The sequence below is a fragment of the Papaver somniferum genome, chromosome 2, assembly GCF_003573695.1.
Source record: "Papaver somniferum cultivar HN1 chromosome 2, ASM357369v1, whole genome shotgun sequence".
Taxonomy (NCBI): Eukaryota; Viridiplantae; Streptophyta; class Magnoliopsida; order Ranunculales; family Papaveraceae; genus Papaver; species Papaver somniferum.
The window spans coordinates 87,891,147-87,912,181 of record NC_039359.1 but is presented as its reverse complement, the minus strand read 5'-3'; the positions used below and the strand labels follow the sequence as shown (position 1 = coordinate 87,912,181).

The following is a 21,035-nucleotide window of genomic DNA, read 5'->3' as shown; positions in this document are numbered from 1 at the left end:
TAGGTGATGGTATCTCTGATCAGAAGCTTTATATGTGATTAGAAGATTATCCGCGTACATTAGATGAATAATGGGTGGTGCTTTTTTCGATACGTTAAGTCCCCGAACTAAATTTTGGTTTTGCAAGTTTCCTAGATTTGTAGATAGGATTTCAGCACACATAATGAAAATATAGGAAGATAGTGGTCCTTGTCTGATACCTCTAGTTGGGGTGATGTATCCATGGGGTGTACCATTGATTTTGATTGAATATGTAACTGTTGTGACACATAACATAATATAGTCTATAAAGGCTGTTGGAAATCCAAGTTTTGTAAAGGAGGTTTTGATGAATCCCCAATCTAAGCTATCATAGGCTTTCTGGATATCTAGTTTGAGAGATATTTTTGAATCTTTCGTGTGGTTAGAGGTTTTGATATGGTGGAAGAGTTCTCCAGCAATTGTTATGTTATCGTGTATTGATCTTTGTGGAACAAAAGCACTTTGGTAAGGGCTTATTAAAAATGGGAGAAGGGGTCTGATTCGGTTGACTAGAATCTTTGAAATGATTTTATAAGTAACGTTACAGGGTCCTATGGGTCTGAACTGAGATGGTTTTGATGGATGGTCGATTTTAGGTATTAGTGTTATGTTTGTGTGATTCATGAGAGGATGTATATTTAGGTTATTAAAAAAACTTTGAACCATTGCTATCAATTGTTGGTGAGTTGTTTCCCAGAAAACTTTAAAAAACTTACTTGTGTAGCCGTCTGGACCTGGAGCGCTTTCTGAATTTATGGAGAAGAGGGCTTGTTTGATTTCCGTTGTAGTTACTTCCTTTATGAGTAGGTCTGATTGCCTTGGAGTTAATCTTGGTCTGATATTTGTAAAAATCTCTTCATTAATCCTTGTAGGTGGGACCGTATATTGTTGAGTGTAGTGATCTATAATGAGTTGAACAACGTCTTCCTTCTTGTTAATCCAGTTGTTTTGGGGATCTTGCAATTGTTGTATATTATTACAGGCTCTGTGAATGGTAGCTTTAGTATGGAAAAAAGTTGTGTTGAGATCCCCCGATTGTAATCATCGAATTCTAGATCTTTGTTGCCAGTATGTCGCATGACATTGTAAGAGTTCTAAATGGTCTTTTCGTAGTTGTTTCTCTTGTTGTAGCCAGAATTTCAGGTCGGTGCCTAATTGGGTTGCACATTGATTTTGTGTGTGTTTTATCTTGGATGTTGATTTCTTGATCATAGTTGGTAGGTGGACAAAGGTTTCTTTGTTCCATTCTAAGATGGTTTGTCATGTTGTTATGAGTTTTAGTTGGAGGTCGAGGGTAGGTTCACTATCTTATTGTTGCTCCCAGGCCGATTCGACTATTTGCTTGAGTTGGGGATGGGAGAGCCATAAGTGTTCAAATTTGTAGTTTTGTGTGCCTTGCCAATCCATTGCTTTCTTTTGTAGCAGTATTGGTACGTGATCAGGTGATATTCTTGGAAGATGAGTGACTGCTGCATGTGGATTCTCCGTTCTCCAAGGTTGGGTTGCCAAAGCTCTATCTAATCTTTCTAGAATATTATCTTGCCCCATTTGGTTGTTTTTCCAGGTTTAGGATCTCCTCGGAATCCCAGATCTATAAAACCAATTTGATCAATGAGAGTGAGTAGAGGTTGAGATTGAGCATATGTTACTGGTCGTCCTCCTTTTCGGATTGATCTAGGACGTCGTTGAAGTCTCCTAGAAATAGCCAAGGAATGGAAGGATTGATGTTGCTAAATATTGTGGGGAACTCCTGCCATAGATTTTTCCTTGTATCCGGATGTGGTGGTCCATAGATATCCGTGCAAAACCACGGTTGTTCTGGGGGTAGTGGTGTAACTTTTGTATGAATGTAACTTTGAGAGTGGAATGGAATTTGAATATTTAGGTTATCTTCCCACATAAGACATAGTCCACCTCGTCTTCCGATTTTTGGGGCAGTGAAGTAATTATTGTACTGAAGGGTTTGTGATAATCTTCTCATGTGTTGGTCATTAGCTAATGTTTCAGAAAGAAACAAGATGCTAGGTTTGTGAAGAGAGACTAACCCTTTCAGATGTTGAATTGAATATGGGAAGTTTATGCCTTGACAATTCCACGCTAGAGTAATCATTATGATGATGAAGTAACCTAGTTTAAATGGGTTTGCTGTAAGAGGATAAATTGGAGGATAAGAGGCAATAGTGAATAAGGTTTGTAGTGGTCTTTGAAAGATGAAAAGGCCCTATAGGACTTGAACACACCCGAAAAAATTGTACCCCCAGAGAGGTTAATTCGCAACCAGGAAGCAGTCAGATAAAAAACTAGCAAAACAAGGCCAAAGCTGTCAGTTGCTAAGCGAAAAACCAAACACAAGAAAATACAGAGATATGTATGCAGTTGTAAGTGAAATTTGAGTAAAAACAGAAAAAACTGAACTACTATATTTTAACCAAAACTATGGTAAAAAGTAAAAAAAAAAAGTATCTCAAAAGTACTATGTGGTACAGAGAGGACCCAAAACACACAATATAAAATAAGATTTAAAAAAACACTTTTAGGGGTTAAACAAGACTAGTACAGACTGATGTCTTATTACTTATGAAAAAAATTGGAAAGGAAGGAGAGTCTAGTAAGAATCTAACCTAATATCTCTAGGTCCAATTTTACAGAGTACACATTGCAGCAACAGACCTCTAAGATGCAGATATGATGAAATTAAAACTAGACGGTTAATATACTAACTAAACTGGATTTTAACTAAAATTTGTTAACACAAAGCAACTGACTTAACCTGCAGGTGATAAAAATTGAAACCAAAATAACCTGCAGAGGTAAAAAAAATGTAGTACACCATAAGAACACTTAAACACTTAACTTGGTCACACTACAAGGAAAAAAGAGTAGAAAACACTAATTAAGGTAGAAGCTCCACCGGCCCCAAGGATGCTGCATCAATATTTGTAAACAGAATGTGAAGTTACGGAATGAATGGAATGTCAGCACATTTAGAATTTAGATTGTTGCTTCAATAAAGTTGTTGTTTGTGTTGCTGCTGTTGCTGAGATTGCTGGTGTTCAAAACATTGGTGCTCGAGTGTTCCACTTTGCACTTTTGAGTCCTCAGGATCGACTCTTATGTCCAGGTCATGCAATTCTGTTTGGAGAGATTGACGAAGAGTCTGAACTAACTCACAGTGTGCCTCAAAATCAGATGCTAGGCAGTTGCAGTCTTCAATTAAGTGACCTCATCTGATGCAGAAGTTGTATAGAAGTCTAGGTAGCTTAAGTAATTGGAAAGAAATCCAATTGATATCATTGTAACTGTTTTGGTTTAGGGAACCATAAATTATAGGTTGAGCGAGATTTAATCTCAATGTAATACTCATGTTGCTGTAACCATTATGAGATGGAGTGTGATTATTGAATGCAATAAGCTCTCTTATTACTAAAGTATTATTTTTGATTTGATTGAATTGAGAATGTTCAGGATATGCAACAAGATTTCAAGATCCTCACAGATGATTGAGGGTTTGTGGGTTCAGGTAAGAAATCAAAGGATGCAACATGATAAAAAATCACCGTATACGATTCTAGTCCCCTTCTCAAGAACTCTTAACATTTCATGAAGATATTCAAACTTAAAGATATAATAAACTAACTAAATAGACTAATAGATAGCCCTTATACAAAACCCATCTATAACTTAAGGCAATTCTAAGAACAAAAGAAATTTATTCAATCTGGTTTACATACAACCAACAAGCTTAAGCTTCCATTGCATAACAGGGTTAAAAACTTAAAATGAACCTAAACTGGTTATCAGAACTTATAAAGGCTTTAGTTCTTTGCCAACGAGAAGACAAGGCACAACAGGGTTAGTTACAACAGCAGGACAAACAGAGATATAGAGAACAAGAGACAACTAAAGCAGGGGATGGAGATATATGGGGATGTGAAAATGCATAATGATGATCGGATTGAGCCTATGAATGCACAAAAATTAAGAAAGGCATGAAGATTACAATCAAGGAAAAGCTAAGACTAGTTGAGATATGCATAACAAACTCAGAAAACATGGATTTATGGTTGATTGAAGATAATCATAAGGTTACAGCAGCAGGTAAAATCCGATTAGTTTATAGTTACAGTGACTGATACCTTGGAATTGGGTTTTTGAATCCGGCTTGAACAATCGATTTGAGGAAGAAAACTATTGATGTATTAACAAATTTGATTGCTTTTAGGAGGTACAACTTCATAGATTCATGAGGAGGTGATTTTTCTTCAATCGATTAACTTGATTTGGATCGCAAGAAGAATATCTCGAAATCCTGGTCTTCTGGTTTGAACAATAGCCTGTTGAGGGTCATGGAGATTCATCGATTCAGGCAACAACATCAACAAATCTTCAGTAAAATCTTCGATTTTAACCATCCATTCATTCGATCAACACTTGTAAACTACTATGATGACTACATCTTATTTGAGGCCGGAGGATAAGAGGGTTAGCTAATTACTAGAGGTGAAATCATGGACGATTTTTGATTGGGATTAGGGTTTGCAGAAAAAAACCCCAAAAAGCGAGTTTTGGGTGTGAAAGCCAACACTTTTCTCTAGTACGTTTGTTGTGTTAGAATGTATTATCGCTTTTAAGTTTTAACTAAATAGGAATAAAGAAAATTTAAGAAATAAAAGTAAATTTTATGGACATTTTTATTTTTGAATTGAGTGGTTCTTTTACGAACCGAGAAAAATGACTACATGAAAACCGTCAGACTCAGTTTTTTTTCGATGGGTCCTGATGGGCCCCGCGAAGGACTGCAGGGGACCGGTTATTGTGAGAGATGTTGGGGCGGTTTTTTTTTTCTCGGTTTTTTTCGTTTATTTTTTTGAAGAATGAATATATTAAAAGGAATTAACCAGAGATTACACGGGGGAAAGTAATTCCCTTATAGTCATTTAACAGAATTTGAGTAAGAAAATGCGGGTTTGTTTGATCCCATATCGTTGTCGAGTAGTTTCCTTCTTCGTATCCATCTGCTGCAAAGTTTTCTATACCATCCGCTGCTTGGTTCCCTTCTCTGTAATTGTATTGAATGTGGCAACAAGGTATGTGGTGCATTCTTTGTTTGATTTCTGCGATCATTTGTGATATATACCAAGGAGCTTCCGCTGAGGTTCTGATAAAATGGATGAGATTCTCTGAGTTTGTTTCAATTATCACTCTTTGACATTGTCTTTTCATTGCTATTCTGGTCGCCATCACTGTTGCCCATGTCTCAGCCGTTAGCGCAGTAGTTAAACCTAGAGGTTGTGCAAGAGCCATAATGGTTTGTGCATTCGAGTCCCTGCAAATAAATCCCGCTCCTACCATACCTGGATGGCCTCTAGCAGCCCCATCTGTGTTTATTTTTATCCGTACCGAATCTGGAATAGACCATCCAACTTGAATAATTGTATTTGTTCTTGTGCTGGTTGTTGGAATCCTCATAATTGGATCTCCAGGTAGTACTGGTGGGGAGATTTTTTTGCCCATTCAAATTTTGTTGTTGTGCTAAAGCTGTCCTCAGGATGTTTTCATGGTGAGATTGGGATTGGTTGAAGACCAGATCATTTCTGGTTGTCCATAGTGCCCAGAAAAGAAAACTCCACACACCGAGACCTCCTTTTGCTATCGGTGTGTGGAGTTTTCTCCATCCCAAAGGGTGCAGTTTTCTAACAGAAGAATCATGCCCTCAGAAAAAATCCTTGTAATCTGGTCGATTTGTTTGTGGACATGAGTGGGAAAAAGTTGTGTTTGCATAAGGTGGTTTGATGTCGGAGTTAATGAGGTTTTAATGAGGACTAACCTTCCGGCAGGTGTAAGGCATTTTTCCATCCAGTTATTTTGTTGATCTTGTAATTGTTGAATGTTGTTGCAACTTCGGTGTATGGTTTCTTTGGTGTGGAAGAAGCTCGTATTATTATCTCCTGATTGGAGCCATTGTATTCTGGATCTTTGTTGCCAATATGTGACATGACATTGAAGTAGGATCAGGTGTTGGTTGCGTAGCTCTCTTTCCATATTTAGCCAATATGCTAATTCCTCGCCATTATGTATGGTGCATTGATGCTGGGCCTTTTGGATTTGCCTTATTGACTTGCGAATTAGAGTTGGAAGATGCCCGAATGTATTCTTGTTCCAATCCATAAGAGTTTGGCCAGTGGTGATTAGCTTTAGATGGAGGTCCAGAGCAGGTTCATCCTCACTTTGTTGAGTCCAGGAAGAATCTACGATTTGCTTGAGATGAGGGTGCGTTAACTATAGATGTTCAAACTTGTAATTCTTTTGTCCCCGTCATTCAATTGCCTTGGTGCTCAAAAGGATGGGTGCATGATTGGATGCTATCCTCAGAAGATGAGTGACGGCGGCATGAGGATTTGCGGTGCGCCAATATGGGGTTGCCAGAGCTCTATATAGTCTTTATAGAATATTGTCTTGGCCCTGCTGATTGTTTGTCCAAGTGTATGGATCTCCACGAAATCCTAGGTCGATGAATCCCATTTGATCTATCATTGTGAGGAATGGCTGAGTTTCACTGTAGTTGACTTGTCTTCCGCCTTTCTTTTCTGATTGGTTTGTTACTTTATTAAAATCCCCTATCAACACCCAAGAGGTTGAGTTGGATATGTTGGGGAAAATTGTTGGGAAATCCTGCCAAAAATCAGTTCTAGCCGCTGGATGTGGAGGACCGTATATGCCTGTGCAGAGCCAAAGTTGTGCTGGAGCTGGTGGAGTGACAAGGACGTGGATGAAACTCTGAGATTGAGTTAGCACTTGGATATTTAGATTGTTCCACATGAGACATAGTCCTCCTCTTCTACCGACTCTTGGGACAGAGGTTTGACATGTGTCTTTCATTAGCTAAAGTTTCTGAGAGGAATAGTATATTGGGCTTGTGTAAAGAGATTATATCTTTTAGGTGTTGTATTATGGCTGGGTTATTGATTCCTGGCAATTTCATGCCAAGATTTTCATTTTGGATTCAAAATATCTTTGTGTTTGGATATTGAATATATAAGAGAATGTGAAGAGAAGGTGAGCTGCAATGTCCGCTTCTAGAGACTTATTATAAAAAACTAGGTGGGACACAAAGTTAAGTGACCGGAATTTTTTCGGTTATTTATTAATACTTTCTGTTTTGAATTTGTATAACATTTTTTAAAAGAAAATATTCTGCGATTTTCTGAATTCATCAGACTTATTCTTGAATATCCATTTAGTACCAACAATATTAATATTGGAAGGACAAGGTACAAGTTCCTATACGTCTTGTCTTTGAAATTGATTTAACTCTTCATGCATTGCATTCACCCAAAAGGGATTGCTCAGAGCTTCATCAATATTTCTTGGTTCTACTTGTGAAAGATAACAACCAAAATTGCAAATATTTTGAAGTTGTCCTCTTATCTTAGCTGTCGAATCTCTTCCTCCAATAATACTATTGGGATCATGATTCCTTTGAACCCAGAGGTGTCGTGGAGGGACACGTTCTTGTTCATCAGGAGTAGCTTGATCATTGCTCTTCTCCTCGTCACTAGAAATATCAGGGTCAGTAATAGTTGGGATAACTTTGACTGAATCTGGAATTTCTTTGACTTTCTAAATTGTCTCAGTTGGAGGAAATTCAACAGGAGGATTATCATGATGAAAATTACTGATATCATCGATGAAAACATTAGCAGATTCCATCATGACCTGGGTTCTGAGATTAAATACCCGAAAGCCACGACTATCAGAAGCATAGCCAAGAAAAATACCTTCATCACTTTTGGTATCAAATTTCCCTCTCTGTTCTCGATCTTTTAGAATGTAGCACTTGCTTCCGAGCACTCTGAGGTAGTGTAAATTGGGTTTTCTTCCGTACCACAACTCATAAGGAGTGTTTAGGGTTTTAGACCGTAAGTAAACACGGTTGATCAAATAGCATGCTGTAAAAAAAGCTTCTCCCCAAAACCTTAATGGTAGGTTTTTTATGGAGCATTACCCTGGTCATTTCCTTAATGTTCCTATTTTTTCTTTCTGCAACTCCATTAGCTTGAGAAGTAATGGGTGGTGAGTATTGTTGAATAATCCCCAGTTCGTCACAAAATTCAAACACTTTAGTATCCTTGAATTCAGTTCCACGATCGCTTCTAATTTTCTTTAGTTTGCGACCTTGTTCGTTCTGGATCCTTTTAACAATAATCTTGAATTCACCAAGGTTTTCATTCTTATGAGACAGAAATGCAACCCAAGTGAATCTGGTGTAATCGTCCACCATAACTAAAGCATACTTTTTACCAGCAACTGTGGGTTGTTGAATTGGTCCGAAGAGATCCATATGAATTAAATTAAGTGGAGCTTTAATGAGGATATCTCATGATGATTTATGGTGAACTTTCGTTTATTTACCCTTTTGACAGGCACCACATACACCTTCAATCTTTGCATTGATTTTGGTAACGCCTCTAACAAGTTCTTTGTTAATGATCTTAGTTAGGAGACGATAATTGATGTGACCAAAATGCTCATTCCAAAGATGTGTAGATTCCACCTTAGTCAAATTGCAACAGTTGCTGAACTGAGTATCGAGAAGATAACATTTGTTTTTACCACGAGTTCCTTGAAAAATTACTTTCCCAGTTTTGTCAACAATGTCACATCCATTTGCATTGAAGACAACTCGATGGCCTTTGTCACAAATTTGACTAATAGAAAGAAGATTTGCAGTCATACCTTTTGCGTATACTACATCATGGATTTCAGGTACACCGGGTAGTTTGATCGTCCCCTTCTTGCTTATGTAGCAACAACTCCCATCTCCAAATGTAACTGGTCCACCTTCATAGTCGTTATAAGAAACAAACCATGTGAGATCACCTGTCATATGCCTGCTACATCCACTGTCAAGAAACCATTGAAAGGGTGATGTTGATTTTAAAGCAAAAGTTCCCATACTATCAGTACTTTTCTGTTTATAATTTCTTGATAGTTTTGTACGTCTTTTTATAGAAGTGATATGTTGTTTAGTTTTCTTATGAAGATTACTTGCAATTTTCAGACTCTTTTGAAAAGACATACAAACATGTTGGAGGTGATTGGAAGAATCACCAGACAAACATGGGCCAACACCTTTAAACCTTTTTGAGAAGTTCCGTCAATGCAGGTGTCAGCGGGGCTTCCTCCCGTTCGTCCGATTTGGATCTTCCTTGGGATGATAAAAAGCAATCCTATGGGTCTTCTATGGTGCTTCGCGGTGCTCTTATCATCAGGTACTCCTTGTTTTATCTACCGTCGAATTAGCAGGATGGCGAACACGTGGCAGATGAGAATGATGCATGCCCCTTGGATGTCGCAACGTGGCATCGCCCTCTTGATGCTCGTCCTTGTTATGACGTACACACATGTCCCCTTCTCTATGTGTGGCTAATTACAGATTAGCCACGTGTAGAGACGAACTAAACATGTCATTGCATTTGCTAACAAGTCCCATGCAAGTGCAACTTGTCATGATCTCCTCAAAACCTCCTAGCTTTATTTTGAACCAACTAATTAACACTGGATAGATAGTTGGCTGGATCCACTACAGAATACTAGTACCAACCAGTTAATGCATCCTCTTTTTAGCTTTTATATTCTATCAAAAAAGGAAATAAGAACGTAAAAAATATTGGAAGGGATTAGAAAGGAAAACAAAATAGGATAACATTTAACTGTTTTCTTCATATGCTAGGCTCTTTCCTCCAACTAGTTGTGCTTTATTTGCCAAACGTACTAATTTTCTTGATCCTTGTTGTGTGTACTATCCAGCATGTTGTTCTTCCGAGTACTCATCGAGTTGAGTGACACTATATTCCTTTCGGCATAAGCTTCTATGTTTCATCTGAATGCTATAATGTGGTCAATCTCGGTAACTTTACACTTTTGGCTCACCCAGTCGTATAAAACGAAACAACAGTTCCAGGGAGGTGATCCTTTGGATGCTACAAGCAAAACTTCACCATTCTTGAATTCCCATAATATTTTCACACGGTGGATGGGGTTTGTAACTACTGGCAGCTGGGCAATGAACAATATAGTCCATGATTCTCTCACATTGTAACTCTTCTTCACCCAAACTTCAATATTATAACCACCATATGGTCGTAATATGCAAAGGCACCCTCCAAAAACACTCAGCGAGTTCTGTTCATTACAATTCAAACCATTCAACAATTCATCAACTCGTGGGGTTAATGCTACTTCATTGAAGTTCTCACCACGGATATCATAAGAAACAATGCATGTTTTCCTTGATGGAAACGGCGATACTATCTGCGATGCTATCCAGTGAATAGCTCCATGTACAAATATTGCTTCAACCCCATATACACTTGAAATATTATAGGGGAGGATGTTGGGTAAGGTTCTCCATGAATTTGATCTTAATGTATAAACCTGAACTTTATAACCAATTAGGCTACTGTAAAAGGTAGCTACCACAATCACGTAATCATCGGTATCACACTTATAACAAAGCCCATATACATCGGTATCTCTAACTTTTGGAATTACTATTTCCTTGGACTCTTTATTATATGGGTTCCAGAGCCAGAAAATCGGAAAACAATTTGCATCATAGCTTCTCATCAGAAACAAACCATTACAAGGACCAAGAATGTGAGTCCCTAAACGTGTATGTTTAAATAGTGAATCCTGCATCTTGAAATACTCGCAGTGGCCATCTTTTCTGATATTATGCATGTAAAATCCAAGTGCATCACCATCTTTTATCGAAATACAATGTAATTTTTCGCTTTGAATGCTCTTCTTAAGACGATTATTAATAAAGCGATGGTCTTTGAATAAGTTGTTGTACCAGTGTTTGCAAACATATTGATTTTGTATGTAACTTTGATAGTATGTCGACAAAGATATCATCTGGGAGGTCCGGCATGATCCTTTTTTCGTCTCTTCGTCTCTTTCTCGTGGTATTACTTCAAACTGTGATAAATACGCGGAGAAACACGTAGAATAAGGGTTTTAGGTTTGTAGTCCAAACCCAAAACCTAAATATATACTGTGAATTGGAAAAAATACTAACTTCTTTACTTGGCCGTGGTCCATGGGTTGTTAAAAGACTTGGAAAAAAAATCGGTGTTTATACCGACTTGGAGTTGATTGTTTCTTGTCAGGCAGCCTGGAATAGGCTTCTAGACGGCTTTGCCGAACATTATGCTTACAGTGCTGGCGCTGTTTTGGATCCCCCGGATCCAACATGCCAGAGTTTCTATAAAATTTGAATGTGGTTGTCATTATGCGACCAGCCTCGGTTCGAGCTCGCAGGAGTTCTCCTTGGCTGAACCAAATCTCTTACTGGACAAAATTGCCTGCCTTATCAATACTAGAAACAGGTAAAGAGAGCAAAAGAAATTTATACTTATTTTTCTATTTGAGTAAAATGATCAGGACCCCGACCCTCAATCGCTACATGGGTTTCCATATGAAAACAGTAGATGGGTTTGAATGTGTTGTTCTCCACCTATTGAATTAATAATACACAACCAATCTGTTTATAACAAAAAAAATGGAAGACAGGAAAAAGAAAAGCTATAAGAAAATGAAAAATGGAAAAAACAGGCTGAATCGGCTATATATATATGTTGTTCCTAGAATGTTACATCTCACAACTATGAGCAGCAAGGTTACTCAGCAACTAACCAAAAACAAAATTTGGCCGTGACACTCTTTCCCTTTCAGTTGCTCTTCTACTTTTAGGCTGAAAGTGTTCCGTCATTATTCGGATCCCACTCTTCTTCAGCCTCTTTACCACTGACTAGCACAGCACCATCAATAGAATCGGCATCCACTTCAACAGCCTCTTCTTGTCCCTCTTCTTCTCCATTTTCTCCATTCTCGTCTTGCCCTTCTTCTCCGTTCTCCTTTGCCTCCTGAAAAGGAGATATAAGTAAATTGTACCACAAAGAGTAAACTAAGAGTAGGTTTATCAAATAAACTGTAGGGAATTCCATACATCATCCACAAATTATTAAAAATAGACGGGAAAAGAAGCATTATACATGCAAAGTAAAGAAGGTACTACTATTACAATGAAAGATGGACATGTGCATACCTCATGATCCACATCTCCATTTTCTTGGGGTGCCTCTTCTTCTTCTTCTCCTTCTTCCAGTTGCATATTTTTAAATGATTCCACAAGGTTGACATTTGTTCTTTCAGAATAACTTACGTATTCTACGGCAGGAGGATAAGAACCCCTATAGATAAACGAAAACGTTAATATTCAAACACAGCATTACCCAAACATTGTACACATACAAAATTAGCTAGGCAATTAATAGCCATATTTCTGATACTGATGCAACAGATATAACATGTCGGCAGAAATCTTTACACTACGATAATGTAAAAGAGCCTGCGATATCTATGGCTCTCGTGTAGGGGTAAAGAAAACACATGGGGTAAAAACCACAATACAAGACTCAGCTGCTACATTTTTCACACTGTGTTAATCATTTATCTATGCAGGTACATCTTTCTTTGTATCTCTGAGCAACTTGTAGAAAATGATAAATATTTGGGGGTGCAGATGAGCAAAAGGTACAATAGATCCAAAGACTACCTAGTTTATTGAAGTCTCTGTGTTTTCTTAAATGTAACATCAACTTTCCAAGTCCCCATAAATGTGATTACGATATGCATGACAAACTTGCAGGCATATTCTTAATTTTTCATTATTAGTAACTAAAAGTCTACAAACACTTGTGCAGCACCTGATTAAAGCGTCGTAGCTTGACTAAGCAATCTCAAAACATGAATCCCAAAAATCAATGCCAAAAATATCAAAAATTCAAAATACAACAAAATGAAGGTGAAAACTATAGAAACCTTTTCTCTGCAACTTTGGTTTCAACGGACAAGGCTATTTGCCAATCCTCGAACAAGTTAGAGTATTCCTCGGGATCAGCCAAGGACTCAGCAGCTTTTAGGTTAATCTGTGAACAGAACGAACCAGTTTGTTTACCTTGGCTCATCAGTACGGATATAATTTAATTGCAGCAACAAGACAAATGGATAAACCCAGGGAAAAAGAAAACATCTTGATCATTAGAGAGAAAACATAAGCTAAGAATATCAAGAGCTTTTCCATCAAAGTCAAAGCAACCTTATTCAGATCTTTTCTCCAAAGTGCTACTATCTCTGAAACCTTGCTAGGAAGATATGACCGCGCCATCAACGCAGCCTCAGGTATACGGTGACTGTAATAAGTAAACACCAACAAGAACGTGAAGTTAGAACTGCGGCGAGTATTTTCTTGGCTTTCATCACAAAACAAATACAAGGACGAAGACTTACCTGTCGACCAATAACTGGAGACACTCTTCTAATTTACCAAGCATAAATAGGCAAAGAAATGCTACATTGTTCTTCCCTTGCTCTTTAGCAAGTGATGCAAGTTCTGTTATTCCCTTTGAGTCTCCAAGAGAAGAATATAAAAGCAACAAACCACTCAAATCCATGGCATACTGCAAACATTCCTCAGCCATTTCCAACTGCAACAGGAAAGATAAATTTTGCTCAAGACCAAGTGGAACTTTACAGAAGTGCGAGAGAATGAATCGTATATTTCACAGCCTATCCACCCTTAGTAATTATGTTTTGTAAAGTATTGTTACAGAGGTGCAAGAGAATGAATCACAGATTTCACAGCGTAAAAGCCAAACAGTAAAATCCAGATGACATAACTATCTACCCTTAGTAATTATGTTTTGTGAAGTATTGTAACAATTAAACAAAGGTAACTAGATTATTTTATAACTTCCTTCCTCAACTGCCACGTTATTGGAATTACACTTTGAATTCAGTTTACCATTTTATATCTCTGAAAGATACTTTCTAAATCCTCTAAATTGCAACGCTGCCTCTGGTCATTTTTCATTTTCAAGATATCAAACAAGATATGAAATTGGTATTTAGTACCTTTCCGGAGGACATAGCTAATTCTCCCAATTGTTTCCATTTTGATTCACTCTTTACTTCAACAGCAATGGCCTACAAAACGAAATTTTGCACTTTATCACGATCCAAAATAATCACCGCACAGATTCATTGTGCCAAGGACAAATGGCAATTTAGGAAATAGTTACGGTCAACGTATAAGTAGTAACAATAGAAACTAACCTTTGCAACATCTAGTCTTCCAAGCTGAACAGCTAAATCAAATCTGTAATTTGGATCAGTAGCTACTTCAAGCGCATCCTCTAGCATACCACGAGACTCCAAGAAATGAGCCACACTGCAGCATGAAATTGGTTCATTAGAAGCTCAGAAAAGATGACATACCTGAATTACAGGAAAACTGAAGATTATTACCTATTATGGTGCTCCTTGGGAATAGACGGTAGAATTTGACTGGCCCGTTCCAGGTCTCCACGCATCACAAGAGTCTTGTACTCAATCAAACTGAGAAGTAGGGTATATCCAATAACACTGCATGTATAAACCATGAAGACAAATAATGAGCATGAGAGATGTCACAGATTTTCCAAGAGTCTTGTAACCAATCAAACTGTATATCCAATAACACTGCATGTATAAACCATGAATACAAATAATGAGCATGAGAGATGTCACAGATTTTCCAAAAAAGGTTTGCAATCCCACTCACTTGAACTGTTTGTCTATGAGATAAACCCGACTGTGACTTGCAAGATAACCCAGCAAATACATAGGACGATCAAGGTGGAACATGGTAGTTACCTGAAATAATTATAAAGTGAATAATGCAACGCATCATTCATGAAAATGAAAAAACACCCAGAAGGTGTATATATGCATAAGAAAATCTAGAGAAATTAAGATGTTTATGGTATACCTCGCCACCAACACAGTAGTTAAGTCTCCAAGTAGAGTTACTGTATATAAAACAATCCCCAACCCATAATCCTGTTCTGACCCGTTCATTTGTTTCGTGGAGAAGCTCAAAAGCATCTTCAACACCCTGATCATCAGTTGGTTTTCCACCATCCAAATATGAAGATACATTATCTCTCTGACACATTGAATGAATAAATCAGTTCAAAAGCCAAGACACTGAATCTTATACTACACAATAAGGGCTAAAATAGTGAATAAGAAACTAACAACAGAAAAGTGAGATCACTTAAATAGGGGGCAAAAGACAGGTAAGAGTAGTACATTGTACTTGAGGATGTAGAACGAAGTATCACTAGCAATTGCCACCAAGTCACCACTATCAGCCCAGTAAACGTTCTGCAACAGCCAAATTAATAAACGAATGTAACATCAACATAAGTGCAACTTTTCAGAATCAAGCACAGATATTTGGTGCAAGTTTCAGTACGTACTTTGACATTAACATCAATCCGGCGAATTAACCTGCATTCAGCCCAATCATAAAAGCAGATAAAGTCATTTGAGCACATCGCCAGCAAAGTTCCCCCAAAAATACGCTCAGCAGAAAATGTTGGTCGAACACTTTTCTTTTCCTGAAAGATAATAGCTTCGTTACCACTCCATGACTTCCATTGTTTAGCAAGCACAATTATGGCAAGAATTGAAGTGCTTCGCCAACAAGAAAACATGGATTTAAAAAAATTAATGAAACTACTGATAATAAAAACATATTGTCCCATATACAAAGATGATTATTAGTGTGAAGCTGGATGCTTTAAACTTATCTTCGGTACTGCGTTGATGAGGAGTCTTCTTAAACTGAAAACTAGGTGATCTCATGAGACATCTTTCTAGAAGAGGAACATCAGAAGTTCACTCAAGAATGAAACTTCCAATCCACTTAACGCAATGGACGGACACATGATATATAAAACATCTAACCATTAAAGAAGGAAAGGAAGGAGCTCCATTTTCAGAACAAGGTAGACGCTTCATCAGCTGAAGTATACAACATAAAGAGGAAGAGTGGGGAAAGTCGAGAACCATTTGATCTGGCTAACTCATCTACCACCTGGTTACTGCAGTATCCAGTCTTAGGAGGCTACAAACAGCAGAATGCATGATTGGTCTCGATTTTATAAAGCCTAATATTAGCTATAGCCCTTCAAGAATCTCAACTGTAAACACTAAGGAGCTAGTGATGTAGTGGCTCAAACATCTGCCAACAGAAGACTTCGCTAAGGTCCATTAGTTACGCTTATAGTCTTGTATAAACAGGTATGTGAAAAGCTACTATGTAAGTGGTAGGACATTTTACGGGATCACATAGCCATTTAATTTTAATTGATTACAACAAAAAATAAAAAGAAGTCAGGTCTGTTGGGACACTGTACAGAAAGGTTCAGATAGATCTTCATTTAATAGGAAATAATTCAATATACTGGCACTGCTATACAGGACATGGTTGTCATAGGATGACAGACATCAAACCCAAGATCTAACTGAGAAACGAGATTCTGAGCAGATCACGCATGCAAGACTTTGAAAGTGTAGTGAATAGTTTGCCAATTAATTGTACAATTAGAAAGAAACTAAATTAGCAGCAAGAAGAGTGTAGGCAAGATTTTGACATTCTTGTGCTGCCTTCAGTAAACAACCTCTCAAGTGACAGTCCTAAGCGAATTAAATACTAAATAATAGTATTAATATAATAGGAGCCGAACCTGAAAAGTTTTACTGAAGATCTTAATCCTTGATGTACTTTCTCTGACACAATACTCGCCATCTAGTGACCAGGCAATTTCCAATGCAGAGCCAAAAGATCTATTTCTCCATGCTAAAGCTGTATATATAATATACTCTCCATCCCCGCAGACAACAACAAACCTCCCATTTGGGTTGTGCTTTAAGCTCTGAAACAAAATAGGGGGATTCCAATCAGAATCCATTACCATAATCACTTAAAATATCAGAAAAACGGTCAATCTTATCATAATATCATCTTCCAAACAACAAAAACATGATAGAAACTTTCAATCAGATACCTATCCAAATGTCAAGATATTATATTTCATTCTACGAATTTTATCATGCTAAACCCCAGGAATAGCAATGACGATCATCATCATACTTTAAAGGGAACATGTTAACTAATGAAAGTCACGAAGAACTATGTTAAAATATTCGAAAAGACAGTGGCTAAATTTATTATAGGAGACGACAGTAGAAAAACTTACTTGGGGGTAAAGATCACATGTTCCCAACTCTTTTATAGCCAGGGGTAATCTTTCTCCATCAGTGACCTATAAACAGAACAGCAACACCGATAAGTCAAGTTTAAATAAAAGCATTCAGGCCCATCGCACATAATATATGGAAGAAGTTGGTTTAATTAGTTTGCCAGACCTCGACATCTGCTCCAACACTTTTAATGTTCACTGTTTGAATTTCATTATGCTTAGCCCATATGATTTTCCCGCTACTGTCCATACTTGCAACTGGTACTTCTTTTCCGATCTTTATCATAATGGTGCCTTCATCATATCCGATTACAATCCTGTGCCACAGGAAGGAGACCGAATCAGAATTATTAGGTACTATAAGAAAAGGGAAGATGACTTCATTGACAATTTCATTACTTTGATTTTCCACAGATTCAAACTAATAATTAGAATTGTTCACAGGAAACTGACTTCTAAGTCTCCACTCACCTTTTGTTTGGTAACTGAGAACGAAAGTAGGTTAAGTGAATCTCAAGAGTTGACACTCAAAGACTGCTTAAATAGTGACATTGGGGTCATTTTTTATCACTGGTGAAAACTGACAGGTACAAACAATAATAACAACCAATATTGAACACGGGAATCTATTGCTCACAAGTTCTTTTTTGTATGATACTGCTTACAAGTTCAATGAATGGCTTGAAAATACGTTTTTATCCTAAAGACTTAACACATTGTATTGCTGGGATTCGGACGTATTATATCCTTCTGGAATTTAAGGTGATTCGATTCACATAACTTGTACTTGGATACAGTAGAAGTTGCCTTGGTGCTTTCTTATTTTCTGGTTACTTTTCTCATCAACTAGCAAATACTCTGAATAAGTTGTGTCTCCATACTCTTCCATATACCTATTCTAGCAATTAAAATATCCAAAAATATGAAACACTTACCTCCGTGAACCTTTCATACACCCAACGGCCCAAACTCGCTCAAAACCATAGTTCAATGTGTTCTCAAGCCTGCAAATTTTAGCATGTGAAGGTATCAGCAAAACTGGATATGTACAAAGTACAAACACGCAAAACCTCTGGACATGAACTTCAATTATTAAGTTCATGAAAGAACAACAAAACCATTGTTACATATTTAATGAATTTTAGATATGAAAGATAAAGATAAGGAAATTATATTATCAGTCTTCTGGATGTTTATTTGATGAATATCTTGAGTTTCATTTTATGCTTATGAGTTCTGATCATGACATGCGTTACTACTAATATATGATAACAGTGGGAATCAAGAAAAAAATATTCTGGAGTAGAAGCCTCTGAATTATCCAGATGTTGTTGGTGACATTTCAGCAAGTTCACACAACCAGGACTCTAGATGATTCAGATTTTTAGATAACCATGAAGATGTTATATTCAGAGAAGATCCAACTCAAATTGAAACTATAAGGATTCTGAATAGATAGTTGTAATTAACAAGTGCAAAGAAAATTATACCATAGGACAACTACCTATAAGTGGTCGCATGCCATACCCGGACCGTCCCATCCTCGGACCCTGTAATAATTATGGGAAGTTCCGGGTGGAAGGAAACGGCCGAAACATTGTGAGTATGACCTTCTAGTGTCTGGACACAACTTTTTGTTTGGTAATCCCACACCTGACGGCACAAAGCATCGAAGAGAGTGGTCAGAGCAATGACAGGAAAAGAAAAAATACGAAAGAAAGAGTACAGGATTTGGATTAGCAGACCTTTGCAGTTTGATCATCAGAGCCAGTAATCAGATACGGTTTATCACCGCCAGTGAAATATTCAACACAATTTACCCCTTTCAAATGTGCATCCAGTGTAAAATTTGGATCAGGAGAGCCAAGATTCCAAATCTGGATAGATACACGTTTTTCAGGATCATGAATAGGAAGCCGAACATGATAAGTCTCATACAAAATAAAGTACAGCTTGAAACAAACGCACATTAAGCTTTTCAGTCAAACCTTTATTGTGCGGTCAAGAGAGGCACTTGCAAAAGTGTTGGTGTCTTTTGGATTAAATGTTACTTGCATCACATAGTGTGAGTGCCCCTCAAAAATCTGAGTGCACATCCAACCTTTCTCCCAGTCCCAGAGCTTTATGAGCATGTCATCAGATGATGATATCACATATGGAAGTGTTGGGTGGACGGCCACGCACCTAATGTAGTCAGTGTGTGCTTCAAACACCTTAACTTTATCCATTGTGTTATAATTGTAAACACGAATGTACATGTCATCAGCCCCAGCAACAACCCATTGCTTACGTGCAATAAATTTAGAAGATCGAACTGCAAACATAAATTGGTAAACATGTTAACAATATCAGTACAGTGCCAATTATAAAATCAACGAAGTAACAGTATATCCTACAATACCTGGTAACTCGGTAACCTCAAAAGATTTTACCATCGTCTGCAGCAGAATTAAGCATTAACATAAGTACAAAAAAGGTCAACATTTGTGTTCATGTGAAAAAAATGGATCTTTGAGAAGAAAAAAATCTACCTGGTAATAACATTTCACTTTCAGGAAAAGATAATTTACAAGAGTTCAACGCTTTACTGCATGTAAATTAACTTAGAACAATACTAAGATTTGTGATGGGACCTGTGACCTGTGGAGATGTCATACTAAGGTTTATAACTATAGAGTTCAATATTCAAAAGGGATCTTGGGCGTGATTGGTTACGCAAGGAGAAAAGGTTCCTGGACGAACCACATTGCAGTTGCACATTTATTGTGTTATAGAGGGTAATACCATAAACCCTCATCTACATTTGAAACAACAACAGATCCATACCTGTGACTGGTAGTTCCAGATACAGACACTTCCTGAATAAAGACTCGCCAGAATCCTGCAAAACAAAATAAGTTCGATGTAGTTGACATTTCCACTTGAACATACATCACGCCGAAAGTATTTCATCAAATAAGGATCCTACTTACCATGGTTCACTAGGATGAAGATCAACAGACTTAACTCTTTCAGATCTTTGAGCTAGTTTTTTCTGATCCAATACATTCAATCATCAGCAAAAATCCCAATAAATTCGAAGAAAATATAAAAACGTAACAAATTGAAGACCATTACCTTGATATCTAGTCTGAGAGGCTTCATAATCGCCAAAATTACGCAGAAAATTCACAAAAACAGATCCACAATAATCAGTGCCAGCTCCAATTGAAAATTAAAAAACACAGATCTCACAGTAACTCAACAACTTAAACTAATTCAAACTGAATTACTCAAATACAATCCAAGATGTACTGATATTATTACCACATTGGCATTTGCATAACCAGTAATTCACCAGATGCAGCCATTTTTCGATGAGAATGAAATTGCAACCATTGAATATAAGTGTGTATTAAGAGTCTTACCATTTTTTCTTCGGAAACTGTAAAACTAAGCTTGTGGTGATTGTAGATCGAGAATCAGTAACCCTAGAAATCGAGGTGAGATCAGAGAGAGGGATCCATCACTGGGGTGGGAGGGAGGGAGAAAGAAAGGAAAGAAATTAGAAATGCGTTTTTGCTTTGTAGTTACGTAAAATACACATGTTTTTAACGAATTTACGGAAACACCACTTTCAAGACTGAACCGGCTCAGCCTGCCACTACCGCCACAACTTATCATCCCAAGAGTCAAGACCAAGGAAGCCTAACTTCGGGCCTATTCATGTTCACAGAGCAGATAGGGAAATGAGGGACCAACTTATACAAAGACATTTAAGTTTCTGTCACGAGAAAAAATACTTGACCAAACAAATCTCAATTGGTACCATGGAAAAACCTAGATGTACAGCTCCCAGATTTTCGCAAAAGAAACTTA

At 37.5% G+C, this 21,035-nt stretch overlaps 2 protein-coding genes across 3 annotated transcripts; both read right to left on the bottom strand.

Moving 5' to 3' along the window:
* Nucleotides 1–9,900: 9,900 nt before the first annotated feature.
* Nucleotides 9,901–10,764, bottom strand: LOC113351573 (F-box protein CPR1-like). Its single transcript, XM_026595530.1, has one exon. It carries the CDS (start codon nt 10,762–10,764, stop codon nt 9,901–9,903), a length of 864 nt encoding a protein of 287 aa, XP_026451315.1.
* A 659-nt stretch (nt 10,765–11,423) lies between these two features.
* On the bottom strand, nt 11,424–20,710 carry LOC113348315 (coatomer subunit beta'-1-like). Of its 2 annotated transcripts, none has more exons than XM_026592030.1 (24): nt 20,585–20,710; nt 20,295–20,315; nt 20,150–20,211; nt 20,004–20,058; nt 19,579–19,615; nt 19,166–19,491; nt 18,923–19,054; nt 18,682–18,830; nt 18,113–18,181; nt 17,344–17,494; nt 17,175–17,240; nt 16,662–16,850; nt 15,390–15,530; nt 15,220–15,294; nt 14,897–15,073; nt 14,690–14,781; nt 14,395–14,511; nt 14,203–14,317; nt 14,002–14,073; nt 13,378–13,574; nt 13,187–13,280; nt 12,910–13,016; nt 12,134–12,278; nt 11,424–11,951 (listed from the first exon to the last, which is right to left on the bottom strand). In XM_026592030.1, exons 1-24 carry the CDS (start codon nt 20,585–20,587, stop codon nt 11,775–11,777), a joined length of 2,769 nt encoding a protein of 922 aa, XP_026447815.1. In that variant the 5' UTR covers nt 20,588–20,710; the 3' UTR covers nt 11,424–11,774. The 2 variants fall into 2 exon arrangements, with proteins under 2 accessions (XP_026447815.1, XP_026447816.1); XM_026592031.1 differs by having other exon boundaries at nt 14,897–15,022.
* Nucleotides 20,711–21,035: the final 325 nt, after the last annotated feature.

Bases quoted from the DNA above. Each gene is read 5' to 3' on its own strand.
- LOC113351573 (XM_026595530.1), bottom strand. From the start codon at position 10,764: ATGCATAATATCAGAAAAGATGGCCACTGCGAGTATTTCAAGATGCAG.
- LOC113348315 (XM_026592030.1), bottom strand. The intron at 19,616-20,003 runs GTATGGATCTGT...ATTCTGCTGCAG, and splicing joins TCTGGAACTACCAGTCACAG to ACGATGGTAAAATCTTTTGA. The intron at 18,182-18,681 runs GTAGTTGTCCTA...TAAAATTTGCAG, and splicing joins TGGCATGCGACCACTTATAG to GCTTGAGAACACATTGAACT.